Here is a 15,908-nt window from a genome sequence, read left to right on the forward strand (position 1 = left end):
AGTCAAGGCTGAGATGTGCTCAGGACAGTGCTCAGTAAATCCTAGTTATGTGACCTTGGACAAATTATTTAACCTCTGGAAGCTCCCATCTCCTTATAATAAGAGGAGGTTAATAAGCACTTTTCAGAGTTCAGAAACAAATGGGATAGATTCTGGGAACAGGGAAAATGTGGTTCCCCGGTTCCCCATTCCAACTCTGAGTTATTTGCCTCTTTTGGGCCAAACAGCTTTTCAGACACACAGACCCCTTTGTAGTAGAGGGCTCAAGCTCAGCTGAGTGTTGATACTGGGCTTTCAACCCAGTGTGCTGGACCAGAACCTGGGCCAGGACCCCTAAGGACAGTGTGTCCTGGGATGAACCTAAAGCTCAGACATCTGCGGGTGTAAGTCCTGGGAAACTAAACAAAGAGATGTTTAAAGACTTCAGATGATGTCCATGTTCCACTATGCCAGACTTACCTTTCTTCCAAATTTGAGAACCATTTTTTCAGCATTTATGTGGTCCAGAAAATTAGGATGAGACTTTCTTCTTCGATAATCTTCTTCAGTGAATGGAACCTCAGAATCCTCCTATTATAAGAAAGAAAGAAAAGGTACAGACTTGGTGAATTAGAGATACGTATGACTTCTAAGACTAAAGATATGTTCCTTTAAGCTCAAATAAAGTTTTAAACTACAGTTTATTTTTTTATTTTTGAGACAGGGTCTCGCTGTGTTGCCCAGGCTAGTCTTGAACTCTCGGGCTCAAGCAATCCTCCTGCCTCGGCATTCCAAAGTGCTGGGATTATAGCATAAGCCACCGAGTCTGGTCATACTGCTTATTTTATTTTATTTTATTTTATTTTTATTTTTATTTTTATTTTATTTGAGATGGAGTCTTGCTTTGTTGCCCAGGCTGGAGTGCAGTGGCTCACTGCAACCTCCACCTCCCAGGTTCAAGTGATTCTCCTGCCTCAGCCTCCCGAGTAGCTGAGATTACAGGTGCCTGCCACCACACCTGGCTAATTTTTGTTTTTTTGAGACAGAGTCTCGCTCTGTCACCCAGGCTGGAGTGCAGTGGCACGATCTCGGCTCACTGCAAGCTCTGCCTTCCGGGTTCACGCCATTCTCCTGCCTCAGTTTCCCAAGTAGCTGGGACTACAGGCGTCCGCCACCACGCCTGGCTAATTTTTTGTATTTTTAGTAGAGACAGGGTTTCACAGTGTTAGCCAGGATGGTCTCAATCTCCTGCCCTTGTGATCCACCCGCCTCGTCCTCCCAAAGTGCTGGCATTACAGGTGTGAGCCACCGCACCCAACCATACTACTTATTTGAATAGTGATTTACTCTTCTTAAAAATGTTTTAGGAGGCGGGGCGTGGTGACTCACGCCTGTAATCCCAGCACTTTGGGAGGCCAAGGCGGGTGGATCACCTGACATCTGGAGTTTGAGATCAGCCTGGCTAACATGACGAAACCCTGTCTCTACTAAAAATACAAAAATTAGCCAGGTGTGGTGGCAGGCACCTGTAATCCCAGCTACTCAGGAGGCTGAGGCAGGAGAATTGCTTGAACCCAGGAGGCGGAGGTTGCAATGAGCCGAAATCGTGCCACTGCACTCCAAACAAGAGCAAGACTTCATCTCAAAAAAAAAAAAAAAAAAGAAAGAAAGAAAGAAAGAAAAGAAAAAGAAAAACGCTTTAGGAGACAAATTTTATAATTTAAATTCAATCTAAACAAAATTAAAAACTAGAAGTCTTTCACAAAGATGGTATCAGGTTGCCACTGAGATTCCATAAAGGTATTAATATTAAATATATATATTTTTTGTTAGAGACAGGGCCTTGCTCTCTTGCCCAGGTTGGAGTACAGTGGCCTGATCATAGCTTACTGCAGCCTTGAAATCCTGGGTTCAAGTGATCCTCCTGCCTTAGCCTCCTGAGTAGCTGGGACTATATAGGCATGCACCGCCATGCCCAGCTGATTTATTTTGAGTTTTGTAGAAACAGAGTCTCCGTTTGTTACCCAGGCTGGTCCCCACCTCCTCGCTTTAAGCAATCCTCCCGCCTTGGCCTTGCAAAATGGTGGGATTACAGGCATGAGCTACCTCGCCCCAGCCTGTAGTTTTTTTTTCTTTTTTTTTTTTTTTTTTTCTTTTTTGAGACCGAGTCTGGCTCTGTCACCCAGGCTGGAGTGCAGTGGCCAGATCTCAGCTCACTGCAAGCTCCGCCTCCCGGGTTTACGCCATTCTCCTGCCTCAGCCTCCCGAGTAGCTGGGACTACAGGCGCCTGCCACCTCGCCCGGCTAGTTTTTTGTATTTTTTAGTAGAGACGGGGTTTCACTGTGTTAGCCAGGATGGTCTCGATCTCCTGACCTCGTGATCCGCCCGTCTCGGCCTCCCAAAGTGCTGGGATTACAGGCTTGAGCCACCGCGCCCGGCTTTTTTTCTTTTTTAACCTAAATTGTTTTTTCCTTTTTCTCTTTGCCAAACTGGCCCTCCCCAAAATAAATAACATGTTAAAAAGAACATTGCATGTGCAGGTCGCTGGCTCAGGCTTTAAAAACTGGTTTCACTGGCTAAGATTAAGTACACCCTGGGAATGAGGCATGAAAAATATTTCTTGACAGTTCACTGACCTGTACCTCATATTCAGTCTCTCCCCCATCCTGTGCAGTCCCATAGAGGGATGCAACCAAAATAACTACATTAAAACCTACTGGAATCAGAAGAAACAATTGAGAGCCATGCAACAGTGTGATTTGGTAAAAATTCTTCCAAATTCAGAGATCCTTGTTGGAGCAGGGTTTCAGGGTTTTAAAAATATAGTGTTCAATATGGAACCTTTCAATCACAACACATTGGTCTAAGTTAAATAACCCATCCAAAGTTTTGAGCCCAGAGCTTACAAGGAAACAGCTGAAGAGGCAGGAGAAACACACAATGAAAACCCTACTGAGGCTAGGTGAGGTGGCTCACGCCTGTAATCCCAGCACTTTGGGAGGCTGAGGTGGGTGGATCACTTGAGGCCAGGAGTTCAACCTGGCCTCAAGAGCCTGGACAACATGGTGAAACCCCGTCTCTACTAAAAATACATAAATTAGCTGGGCATGGTGGTGGGTGCCTGTAATCCCAGCTACTCGGGAGGCTGAGGCAGGAGAATCACTTGAACCTGGGAGGCCGAGGCTGCAGTGAGTCAAGATTGTGCAACTGCACTGCAGCCTGGGCGACAGAGCAAAAATCCTTTCCAAAAAAACAAAAACAAAAACCCTACAGAGGTAGGAGTACGATTGCTCCTGAGAAAATGACTGGAGCCAAGCTGGGAAGTGGTAGGGGATGTGGTAGGTGATAGCCATTTATCAGGGTTTCTGAACCATGCTGAGGAGTTTCAATTCATTCCAATAGCAACAGAAGGCTATGGAAGGGTTTTAAGCCCTTTTTTTAGACAAGATCTCACTCTGTTGCCCAGGGTGGGGCGCTGTGGCACAATCACAGCTCACTGCAGCCTCAACCTCCTGGGAACAGCTGAGTCCACCTAGACTCCTGAGTGGCTGGGACTACAGATGCTTGCCACCATGCCAGGCTAATCAAAATTTTTTTTTTTTTGTAGAGGCGGGCTCTCATTTTGATGCCTAGACTGGTCTCAAACTCCTGGTCTCAAGCAATCCTCCTGCCTTGGTCTCCCAAAGTGCTGGAATTACAGGCTTGAGCTACGAAGCCCAGTTGAGTTTTACGCTTTTAAAGCAGGACGGCAACATGATCTGAATTTATTTAATTTAATATTTTGACACACATTTTAATATATCATAGCACATATATTTGGGGTACATGTAATATTCCAATACATGTATTTCTTTCTTTTAGCCACCTGGTTTGCTATTGATTGATACATGTATTTTTAACTTGACATATCACCCTTGTACAGATTCTGGAGGTACCTGTGATATTCTGACGCATGTTTTTACTGATATATCAGAGTTGTGAATGACATTTCAACAAGATGGCTGAGGCAGTGCTGTGGAGGATGGATTGGAGGGCACAAAGGTAGGCCACAGCTGCACAACCACTTGAGTAGTTCAAGAAGCTAAAGGCTGAGAGTGGCTAGAAAGTTGCCATAGATATGAAGAGACCGAAATGTGTGTATGATACATTTCGGATGATGAATGAACAGAATTTACCAGTGAGTTGGCTGGTGGGAGGAGGGGAGTGAGGCTAGAGCAACTGAGATGCTAGGAGATGTCCTTGGGAAAAAGCTGGGAGAATGAGTTGTTGAGGGGAAGATCCACTTCAATTCTGTGTACATAGTAGATACCTACTGAATACATATTGCACAATTAACTGTCCTCATAAACAGGTCTAGTGTCCTACACGTACAGTTGCCAGGTAGAACACAGGACACCCAACTAAATTTGAATTTCAGATAAACAAATGACTAATTTTTTAGTACAAGCATGTCTTCAATATTGCACAGGGTATAGGTATGCTAAAAAATTATTCACTGTCTATGTGAAATTCAGATCTAACTCGGTGTCCTGTATTTTCACTTGCCAGCTCAAGTCTGGAAACAGTGTAGTCAGCTTTGCCTTCAGGATGAATTGAGTCCTGGCTCCTCTGCAGCCCTGGCTCACATGGCGTGCTGGGCCAGCTTGCCTAACCCACCCTCCTGCTCCCTGTGACTGGCCCAACACCCCTCTTCTGGATTTGCCCTACCCTTTGTCCTCACGGCTGCCAGGGAAATGGTCACATTCCATGAGGTGAACCACAAGAGAACCACAGGTTGGATGGCCAATCTCTTTCCTGACATTCTGAGAATGTGACTGAGAGAAAAGGAAGCTCAATCTCTCTCTGGCCAGTGGCACTGGAGCCCATAAATTCCAACCAGAGGGGGCTGCAGGTTCCGGGCTGTCATTCCTCGATTCCTGGTTGGGACAGAGATCTGTTTGTGTATGATGCACCTTTGCGACCAGTTGCTGGGCTGTGTTCCCTTTAGTCCTTAAATTTCATTTGTTACAAACACAACAAATAAAGTGTATTTTGAACCCAAACCTTTAATATGGGTTTTAGTTCCTCCCAACTGTTTGCATCCTTTGCCTTTCCAGTAAAGGGTGAGTGGTTGACCTTTCCTTTAGCAGGGGTTACAGCTGTGATCCTTTCATTGTTACATTATAAATCGATGGCGGTCAGCATTTCTGGAAATTCAGCCTGCCTTACTACTATCTTGTTATAATTACTAAGGTCATTTAGAGGCTTCCTCTTTCTAGGAGGTAGAGAACACAGTCTACAGGGCAATCTCCCCTGTCCTTTATTAAACCAATGGGCGAATCTGTTATCTTGTAACATTCTAACACCCTGTTGGATTCTTTCTTTCTTTCTTTCTTTTCTTTTCTTTATTTTTTATTTATTTATTTTTTTGAGATTTTTATTATTTTTATTATTTTGGCGCGATCCCGGCTCACTGCAACCTCCACCTCCTGGCTTCAAGCAATTTTCCTGCCTCAGCCTCCTGAGTATCTGGGATTAAAGGCATGCGCCACCACACCCAGCTAATTTTTTGGGTACTTTTAGTGAAGATGGGGTTTCGCCATGTTAGCCAGGCTAGTTGTGAACTCCTGGCCTCAGGTGATCCACCTGCCTTGGCTTCCCAACGTGCTAGGATTACAGGCATGAGCCATGGTGCCCAGCCTGGATTCTCTTTTTAATTGGTCATTGTGTTTGATTGCCCACGTGGATCAGCTGGTGGACTCTGTTCCGACCTGGTTATTATGTGTGACAATCAGAGCCCATCGGCCCTTGTTCTGGAATATTTGGTTGAATCAGGGTCACCTCTGGGTTATATCTCCTTACTCACACATACAGAAACAAGCACATAGCTAGACTTTAAAAATGAACAGGTTCTAAGGGAAAAACCAACCCCAATATATATTAAGATTGTCCTATTATTAAAATTAATACATTAATTATTAATTCATTAATTAATTTAATTAAATGAATTTATCAAATTAATTTAATTTATTAAATAAATTAATATTTACCCTTCATTTGTAACAAAACTGATTTTTGTGCAGTTTTTATCCGTTTGGATGCTTTTGGCTACAAGCGACAGAAAACCAAACTCAAAAAGACCTATGCACTGGGAAAATCATCTCCCATAAGTAGTGTTCCTGAGTAGGGTGGCTCCAGGGACCACGGGCTGGCTTGCCTCTGCTGTTTTTTTTCTTTGGTTTTCTTTTTTTCCAAAAGTTTATTTTTAAATGTACAATAGGCTCCAAGACAACACTTCATTCCAGCTACAGGTGGCAAAAGATGTGATGCAGGGAATCCAGATGTTCAAATACACATGGATGGAATCAAGGGTCACCATCTCCTCAGGCACAAGGAACAGCTTACTGCTCGCCAGATTTCCTTTTCAAAATATTAATTTTTTATTTTTTGAGATGGTGTCTTGCTGTGTTGCTCAGGCTGGTGTTGAACTCCTGGGCTCAAGTGATCCTCCCCTCTTAGCCTCCCAATGTGCTGGGATTACAGGTGTGAGCCACCACACCCAGCCAATTGCTAGATTTCTTAATTTCACCTGTGGCGAGGGGTCCCTTCCCCATGGCCTTTGCTTTTAGCCCCTCAAATTACTTCTGCTCCTCTTTTTATTTCTGCTTGAAAGCCTTATCTTCGGCCATGCTCGGTGGTTCACACCTGCAATCCCAGTACTTTGTGAGGCCAAGGCAGGTGGGTTAACTGAGCCCAGAAATTTGAGACCAGCCTGGGCAACAGGGCAAAACTCTATCGCTACAGAAACGTTTAAAAAATTCGCTGGGCATGGTGGCAGGTGCCTGTAATCCCAGCTAATCAGGAGGCTAAAGCCAGAGAATCACTTGAGCCCAGGATGTGGAGGTTGCAGTGAGCTGAGCTGAGGTTGCACCACTGCGCTCCAATCTGGGCCACACTCAAAAAAAAAGAAAAATAAAGAAAGAAAAAGAGAAAGAAAGCCTTGTCTTCTTCATCCTCCATCCATCTTCTTGGCCTGTTACTTGGGCTGTTTTAGGGACTTTTTGTTTTTTTTGAGATGGAGTCTCCCTCTGTCGCCCAGGCTGGAGCACAGTGGCACAATCTCGGCTCACTGCACGCTCCGCCTCCCGGGTTCATGCCATTCTCCTGCCTCAGCCTCCCGAGTAGCTGGGACTACAGGTGCCCCCCACCACGCCCGGCTAATTTTTTGTTTTTGTGTTTTAGTAGAGACGGGGTTTCACTGTGTTAGCCAGGATGGTCTCTACCTCCTTACCTCATGATCCGCCCGCCTCGGCCTCCCAAAGTGCTGGGATTACAGGTGTGAGCCACCGCGCCCGGCTGTTTTAGGGACTTTTTCTTGCCACCTTCGTGGCCGGACATGGCGCTTACCACACCTTCCCCAGACCCTGCCACTGGAAACTGGCTCTGCTTTTCTGATGCCTTCTGAGCTCTGCCTCCTGTATGTGGCCTTCCTTTTCAGGATCATAGCAAGACTAGTAGCAGCAGTCTGAGCTTCACATCCAGACATGACAATATCCACAGAGAAAGAAAGCCCGTGTCTTCCTTGAAGTCTCTCCTAATCAGGGATGAGCCCTTCCTGGGAGTCTCCTGGCCATCTTTCCTCCGTGCCAGAGACTAAACCCCACGGATTTCCTGGACGCAGTTACACTACATATTCTGGGCTCCTCAGCTATGGGCTGAGTTTTAGTCAAAGAAATTTGTAGAAGTGATGAGCATCTCTTCCAAGCCTGGTTCGTAAAGCTTCCCATGCATAATTTTTTGTGTTTCCCCCCCTCCACAGGCCTGATGCAGGTGTGCACGACAGCCCCAGAGGTCATTCTGGAAGGTGTTGGAACCATCCAACAGAAGGAGCCTGGATCTTGAATTAGAGTTGGGAGAAGACTGACTTGATCATCAGGAACACCTGTTTTACATTTTACCTGAGCAAGCTATACACTTCCTCCATGTGTAAGCCACCCTACATTTTGGGGGGTAGGATTGTTACATCCCACATCCCAAAATTGGATTGCATGCCCACCCCTTAGCCAAACATTGGCAAGAAGAATGGGACCATCATGGCTAGTTTGCATCCATCAGGATTTTCCCGTGGAATGTGGATAGAGTCTCCCTTCTCTGGATCTCATGGGCAGTGTGGACACTTGAACTTAACAAGTCATGGGTCTGCTGGCAAGGAAGAGAGTGGGGTGGCTTCATGACAGGGAGCCAGCAGCATCTACAACAATCTAATATTCACTTTTCTGAGTTACATTATGGAGGCATGGCTTTTCACAAACTCAACTGATTTCAATTAAGCATAATGTATTCGTCAGGATCCTCGTGGGAAAGAAACAGCATATTCAACGTTGGGTAATTTCAGGAGAGTTTCATAACAGGACTGTTTACGAAGATGTGGGCAGGGTGTAGGGAAACCGCATCACCTGGGGCCGGGAACAGGGTGCTCTGTACTACTCCTAAATCCAAACGTGTTGAGTGGGCAGGCGACGATTAGAGCCCAGGGACGGGGGTTGCCCAGCAGGCGCAGTGGCTTGAGTTCAGAGACTCAGGCTACCCACAGCAACTCTGAAGAAGGGAGCTAGGGGAATAAGTGATCTGACCTCATTCTTCTCGATTCCGCCATCCTCCCACCGGTGAGCCCCACTGGCCAAACCCAGCTGGGAGCAGAGGAGAAGGTTGCTTGCTGATCGAGACTACAAGTTTGGAGCAGGGTGGAGAAGAGCAGAGAGTAGCTCTGGAGGGGCAGATGAGAAACACCCAACAGACAGAATCACTTTGGTGATGCTCGCCTTCTCACAGCGTGGCTGATGGGGGCCCTTTTCGTCCGCTCAGGCCTACTCAGGACATCTCCGAAAAGATCTTGGCTCTATAGCATCAGCAATAGGTTCCAGCCTATCCCAGTTTTCACTGGCCCAAGACACAGAATCAACTCCCTACCAATTCCAGAGTCCTGGAGTTCCTTCTACTGGAAAACAGATAATACAATTTGTGTATTGGGGGTGCTCAGAAGGGCTGCTGGTGGGACATTTTTCGTACTGACAGAGCTTATCTTTTATAAGGTCATCAGCTGACAAATATTTTTTTCCAACCTATTATGTTAGTGACTCTTTCTTTACTTAGAACTGGTTTCCTTGGCTGTTAAGACTTCCTGAGTAGCTGGGGGTGGTGGCTCACGCCTATAATCCCAGTACTTTGGGAGGCTGAAGTGCACAGATCACCTGAGGTCGGGAGTTTGAGACCAGCCTAGCCAACATGGCGAAACCCCATCTCTACTTAAAATACAAAAAATTAGCCAGGAGTGGTGGCACGCGCCTGTAATCCCAGCTACTTGGGAGGCTGAGGCAGGAGAATCACTTGAACCTGGGAGGTGGAGGCTGCAGTGAACCAAGATCATGCCACTGTACTTTAGCCTGGGTGACATAGCAAGACTATCTCAAAAAAAAAAAAAAAAAAAAAAAAGGTACTGCAAGGACAAGGAAGGCCTAAGAAAGTACCAGGAGTCAGGGCCTGGCGCAGTGGCTCACGTCTGTAACCCCAGCACTTTGGGAGGCAAAGGCGGGTGGATCACCTGAGGTCAGGAGTTGGAGACCAGTCTGACCAACATGGTGAAAACTCATCTCTACTAAAAATACAACAATTAGCTGGACGTGGTGGTAGGTGCCTGTAGTCCCAGGTACTTAGGAGGCTGAGGCAAGAGAATTGCTTGACACCTGGAGGCAGAGGTTGCAGTGAGCTGAGATTGCGCCATTGTACTCCAGCCTGAACGACAGAGTAAGACTTCATCTCAAAAAATAAATAAACAAATAAAAATAAAAAGAAAGAAAGAAAGTAAGTACCAGGAGTCCTTGCAGCTCACCTTTCTTCTTCCCATCCCAAGTCTATCTTATAGGGATTACGATTTAGAGTCCATGATTAGAACTCTCTTTTCAAAAGCCAACCCTGGTAAATCTGGCAGAGGAAACCTTTCTTTGGAGGTCTCTGTTTTATAGACTTCGTCTCTAAAAACAAAACAACAAAACAAAACAAAAAAGACTTCCTGTGACGATGACAAGGAGAGAGAAGCAGAGAAAAGCAGAGAGGAAAGTGGGAGACTTTACCGAGCTCCCCATGGCTCCCCGTCCTTGACGCCCAGTGGCATCTCTGACTGTGGGTTTTGTAAGATATTGTTTATGCTTTCTAACACGTCTTCTTTCTGATTAAGAAAGCTGGATTCTGTTGCTTGCAAGCAAAAGTCTTACTCAGCTTACTCTGACTTCAAACGGATGCCACATCTTCTGCCACGCCCCCTTCAATTAGACTTGTCGGGGATAAACTTGTTTGTTTTGCATAACCGGTCCTGTTATATCTATACCCCCACTGACTTCCTCAACCTCCTGGATTATTTAGAAGCAAATCTTAAACACAAATATTATTTATTACTTCATTAATCCTATCGCAGCTAGATTTGTCAATTAAAATAATATTTAGCAGTATCTGGTCTTGTTTGAGGAATCCTCCATAAATTCTATAATATTTCCTTTTTCTTTTTTGAGACAGGGCCTCTCTCTGTCGCCCAGGCTGGAGCACTGTGGTGCGATCTCTGCTCACTGCAACCTCTGCCTCCCATGTTCAAGCAATTCTTCCATCTCAGCCTCCTGAGTAGCTGGGACTACAGGTGTGTGCCACCATACCCAGCTACCCAGCTAATTTTTGTATTTTTTGGTGGACATGGGGTTTCACCATGTTGACCAGGCTGCTGTTGAACTCCTGACCTCAAGTGATCTGCCTGCCTTGGTCTTCCAAAGTGTTGGGATTATAGGCGTGAGCCACTGTGCTGGGCCTAATTTTTCTTTAAAAAAATTAAAGTTTTTGCTTTTTAATTTTAGTTATGTAATCCAACTGGAATTGACTTTGTGTGTGTCATGAGGTAGAGAACTTTGGAAAGTGATGAAAGTATTCTGTATACTAAATGTTGTGGTGGTTGCACAACTGTGTGCAGTTGTTGAAACTCAGGACTATAAAAGGTTAACTTCACTGTATACAATACAGTAAATTTATTTATTTATTTGAGGCAGGGTCTCACTTTGTCACCCAGGCTGTAGTGCAGTGGCGTGATCTCAGCTCACTGCAGGCTCGACCTCCCCAGCTTAAGCAATCCTCCCACCTCAGCCTCCTGAGTAGCTGAAACTACAGGTTCACCACCACACCTGGTTAATTTTTGCAATTTTTGTAGAGATGTGGTTTCACCCTGTTACCCAGGCTGGTCTTGAACTCTTGAGCTCAAGCAGTCCTCCTGCCTCGGCCTCCCAAAGTGTTGGGATTATAGGTGTGCACCACTACACCTGGCCTAATACATTGATTACACCTTGATAAATCTTTTAAAACCATCATTTGTCATTGGGGAAATGCAAACTAAAACCACAGTGAGAGGATGAGTGCATGCCACAGGACAGGAGCTAACACAGGAGCCACTGCCCCATGTTTTCTTTGTGGAACCATCTCTTCCCCATTCTCAGTCCATTCAGTGTAGGGGGCTTACTAGAGAGTGAAGTCTACTCAGGGCAGAAAATAAACCATAAAAGAAAGAGAGAGAGTCAGTGAGCGTTGAGGACATTGTTGAATCCTCTGCGCCCAGCTGTTCCCGAAGTCCACTATTGAACTTATTCATTATTTTGCTTACTTTGGTTGGGACAATCAGGACACTAGCACAGCGGTCAGCCAGTCCATTGATTCGTAATTGTTTTATGGTGGACACCTAGCTGGACGCTCTGAGGAAAGGGATTATAACAGGAATAAAATGACCATGACCTGCTCCTTGAGGTGATGGCATCCAAAGTAGGTGAGTAAACTTTACAAGGAAAGAGCATGAAACATGTGGTCCCTGCCCTCAAGGGGTTCTCAGTCCACCAGAGGAGAGACAGTTAAACAAATACATAGCATTTGATGCAATAAGTGTGATGAATCCCTAAATATCTCCTTGTTATATATAATATAGTCCATTGACCATATCATGTACTTTTTCACATTTAACATTTCTGAAATTAGAACATATCTGGGATCAATGGTTTATCATTGTAGTCAGTCGGGAAGCACTGGCAATGTTGCTGCCAGTGACTGTGACCTTGAACACACTGTTGCTATCGTTATCACTTCAACTTGAGTCAGGTGCTACTCCTGTTGATTTAATTGCCTTTTAAAAGAGTGTACCGTGATTCAGCACTGAAATGGAAAGGTACTGCATAGGCACAAGGCACGGGAACAGAGCAGCAAATGTCAATTTGACATTAGTCAAGAGAGTAAGCAATGTTGGAAGAATGTCTGTGACTCATGTTTTCTTTCAACGTAATAACCACGTACTTTATAGGAAAGTACTACAAATAAATGATGTGATTCAAATAAATGACATGAGTTGTGTGGAAAAAGACACAATGTGGTGTGATTCAGAGATGGACTCTGAATATGAGGAAGTTTTGGGAATACTATAATCACTATATTTACTTACATTTTCTTTTGCTTTTCATTTATTTTATTTATAAATAAAATTTATTTATTTATTATTCACTCTGTTTCCCAGGCTGGAGGGCAGTGGCATGATCTTGGCTCACTGCAACCTCCGCCTCCCGGGTTTAAGCGATTTTCCTGCCTCAGCCTCCCGAGTAGCTGGGATTACAGGTGCCCGGCACTATGCCTGGCTAATTTTTGTATTTTTAGTCGGGACAGGGTTTCGCCATGCTGGCCAGGCTGGTCTCGAACTTCTGACCTCAGGTGATCCACCTACCTTGGCCTCCCAAAGTGCTGGGATTACAGGTGTGAGCCACCGCCCCGGCCTATATTTTCTTTTTAATGTATGCACAAGAATGTACATGACAAAAAATATGGGTCTAAGTAAGTCTAAAAGAGAGCTTTTTCAGTATGTTTAAAATACAAAGCAGAAGTGATAAGCAAGCTTTGCTATAGTTTCATGGGCAGCATATTTTTCTTTCTTAGAGGCATATAAAATGATGAAATCCCTTAGAATTGAATGTGCTTAGAGTCAATGAACTCTGTTGGGTGCTTATCATGGGATAGGATTCAGGAGTGTGAGAATACACAACTCGCTGTAGGAAGTCCCCTCCGCACACAGATTACAAGGTGTTAAGGGTGAAATGTTACCCAAAGGAAAGCTAACGTTCTACTTACAGGGTCCAGGGCTTTGGATCGTGCCCAAGTCATCACTGTGGATAGTAAAATAAATACCTTTCGCTTTTCAAAGTGGCTGACTTCTTCATTGAGTGCTGTGGGGTCAAAAAACAGAATGGTTATTTGGACCCATGCACAATTTGGTTTCTAAATCACATGCACTATTAGCCACCAGTAGGAGCCACTTAACACCAGGGTGCTATTACCTTGGATGCTTCTCTGACCTGTTCCCATCATCATTCTTCAAATTCCTCCTCCTTCTCGCCACCTGTATCTGAAATGCGGATCCCCGCAGGGTGTTCACAACCAAGCATTTCAGCCTCATCAGTGCTCTCCACTGCAGCCCTTTCTCTCCACTATGCTCATCAGTTGCTTGATCCCTTCCGAGCTGAGCTCAAAATTGTGGCCCCTTCCTGTTTTCTGGCCTCTGGCCGTGGGTTTTTACTTTTTGGGAGGGTTGGTGACAGTAAGGATCATAAGATCATAGCTGACATGAATTAGAACAACTCATGGGCTTTGTTGAATTTCCCCCACTGTGAGATAGGTATTCTGGGTTACAGGTGTGGAAACCGAGGCACAGTTTGCCCAGGATCATAGAGGGAAGTGATGGGGCAGAGAGTCCAATCCAGGCTGTCTGGCTGCCAGGCCCGTGCTGTCCCCACCATGCCACCTAGCCAGCTGCCCAAAAAGGGAGCAGGCTGGGGATGGGGCAGCAGAGGCCCCACATCAGAAGGGCCTCTTAGGAGTTCCCATAAGGCAATCCTGTTCAGTGAAAGCCATCGTGGAAGGAAGTAATTCAGGGTGTGCCCGCCCTTCCCACTCCACCCCGGGGCTGTGGGCTGTAGTGGAGAGCACCGATAAGGCAGAAGCGTTTGGTTATCAACAACTTGTAGGGATTCATATTTAGGACAGAGGTAGAGGGAAAGGTGAGCATTTTATTTCCAAAGGGTTTGTTGCTTTGCAAAAAGGCTCTCTACACAGTTAAGCATTGAATCTCCTTGCATGTATTTGGCTAAAGGATTCCATTAACATATTCTTCATGATGTATAATTTTCAAGAAACATATTGAAGCTGCAAAGTGAGGTCTAATTAAACTGTCAGAGGGGCTAAGTGGTGCAGATGCCATGGTATGATTCTAGTATCATGAGGTGATTCCCTAAACAAGCAACAAAATGAAATGCTGATATCCTGGATCTAATAAATGTATGGATTTCTACCCTAAAACAAGAAAGTGTTATTGAATTAAGTCTAAGAACACTATGATCATGTATTATTCCAAACTTTAAGTGTTACTTTTGTTTCTATTTTTAGTCTAATAACAAAAATTCTCTCTTCAATTTAATTTTGCTCTTTTAACCTTTCTGCTCTGCTGAGCTTCAGTTTGGCCTATTTTGTGAATACTCGGCACACTTTGAGGTCCTCTAACTGGGTTATTCTTTTTTATTTATGATATTTATAATAGGTCTAGAATGATCTGCTTGTTCCCCTTTGAACACATCCTTTGTCTATATGCAAATATTTTCTCTCCTTTCTAATAATGTATTCCTTTCTCTTCTGTCATCCTGCCTTCCTTCCATAGTATCTGCAAAAGGATAGGATAATTCTAAGACATTTAAAAATAATTAAATAAAACATTGTTAAATATAATACATAGCCGGGTGTGGTGTTTCACGCCTGTAATCCTAGCACTGTTGGAGGCCAAGGATTGCTTGAGCCCAGAAGGTGGAGACCAGCCCGGGCAACATGTCTAGACCTCGTCTCTACAAAAAGTTCTTAAAAAATAGTTGGATGCACACCTGTAATTCTAGCTACTCAGGAGGCTGAGGCAGGAGGATTGCTTGAGGCCAGGTGTTTGAGGCTGTAGTAAGCTATGATATACTACTGCACTCCAGCCTGGGTGACACAGCAAGATCCTATCTTTAAAAAAACAAGAAAGAAAGGATTACATATCCATTGCGAGAAAAACAAAATCTAAGACTGTGCATTAGGTAAAATGACAAAGTCCCCATCCCTTACCAACCTCATGCCCTACCAACCCCTACCTCCCAGGTGACTCTGGTGACAGACTGAAGGATATCTGACTATACTTTCTTGCAGACACAAACACTCTATATCTCAAAAAGGAAGTAATTCAGCTAAAAGTTTTCCTCTAAATAGAAAAGTAAAATTTTCTTGATTATTTGAACCTCTTTGTTAGAAGAAAGCAGTAAAACACTCTACATTTTAAAGCTCATGAAAGGAAATGCAGTGTCAAAGCTTGAGAAAAGGTTACATTTCCTTGAGGGGGAGAGGGTGGTCCTAAGAAAGGCCGATGCCCATCTGTCACAGCAAGAAGTCAGTGGTTAATGTCTGAAATTCACAATCAAGAGGCACCTATGGAGGCATTTTGATGTATTAAATGAGGTTGCTTGGTTGGGCGCAGTGGCTCACTCCTGTAATCCCAGCCCTCTGGGAGGCCAAGGCAGGCGGATCGCTTGAGGTCAGGAGTTCAAGACCAACCCGGACAACATGGCAAAACCTTGTCTCTACTAAAAATACAAAAGTTAGCTGGGCATGGTGGTACATGCCTGTAATCCCAGCTACTTGGGAGGCTGAGGCAGGACAATCACTTGAACCTGGGAGGTGGAGATTGCAGTGAGCTGCAGTGAGTGAACCTGGGAGGTGGAGATTGCGCCACTGCACGCCAGACTGGGTGACAAAGAAAGATCTTGTCTCAAAAAAAAAAAAATGAGGTTGCTTTGGGGGAGCATGAATCACA

At 44.7% G+C, this 15,908-nt stretch overlaps 1 protein-coding gene across 4 annotated transcripts in view; it reads right to left on the reverse strand.

Annotated features, from left to right (window-relative positions):
* The window catches only part of AK7 (adenylate kinase 7), a 96,084-nt gene that overhangs the window by 65,749 nt on the left and 14,427 nt on the right, over positions 1-15,908 (reverse strand). For all 4 annotated transcript variants that reach the window (XM_009212219.4, XM_009212220.3, XM_009212221.4 and 1 more), the window contains 2 exons: positions 13,151-13,245; positions 460-570 (listed from right to left, as the gene is read on the reverse strand). In XM_009212219.4, coding sequence (XP_009210483.1) covers positions 460-570; positions 13,151-13,245 — 206 coding nt within the window. The remainder of the gene's footprint in view (positions 1-459; positions 571-13,150; positions 13,246-15,908) is intronic.

Source organism: Papio anubis, chromosome 7 (genome assembly GCF_008728515.1).
Source record: "Papio anubis isolate 15944 chromosome 7, Panubis1.0, whole genome shotgun sequence".
In the NCBI taxonomy this organism is placed as follows: domain Eukaryota; kingdom Metazoa; phylum Chordata; class Mammalia; order Primates; family Cercopithecidae; genus Papio; species Papio anubis.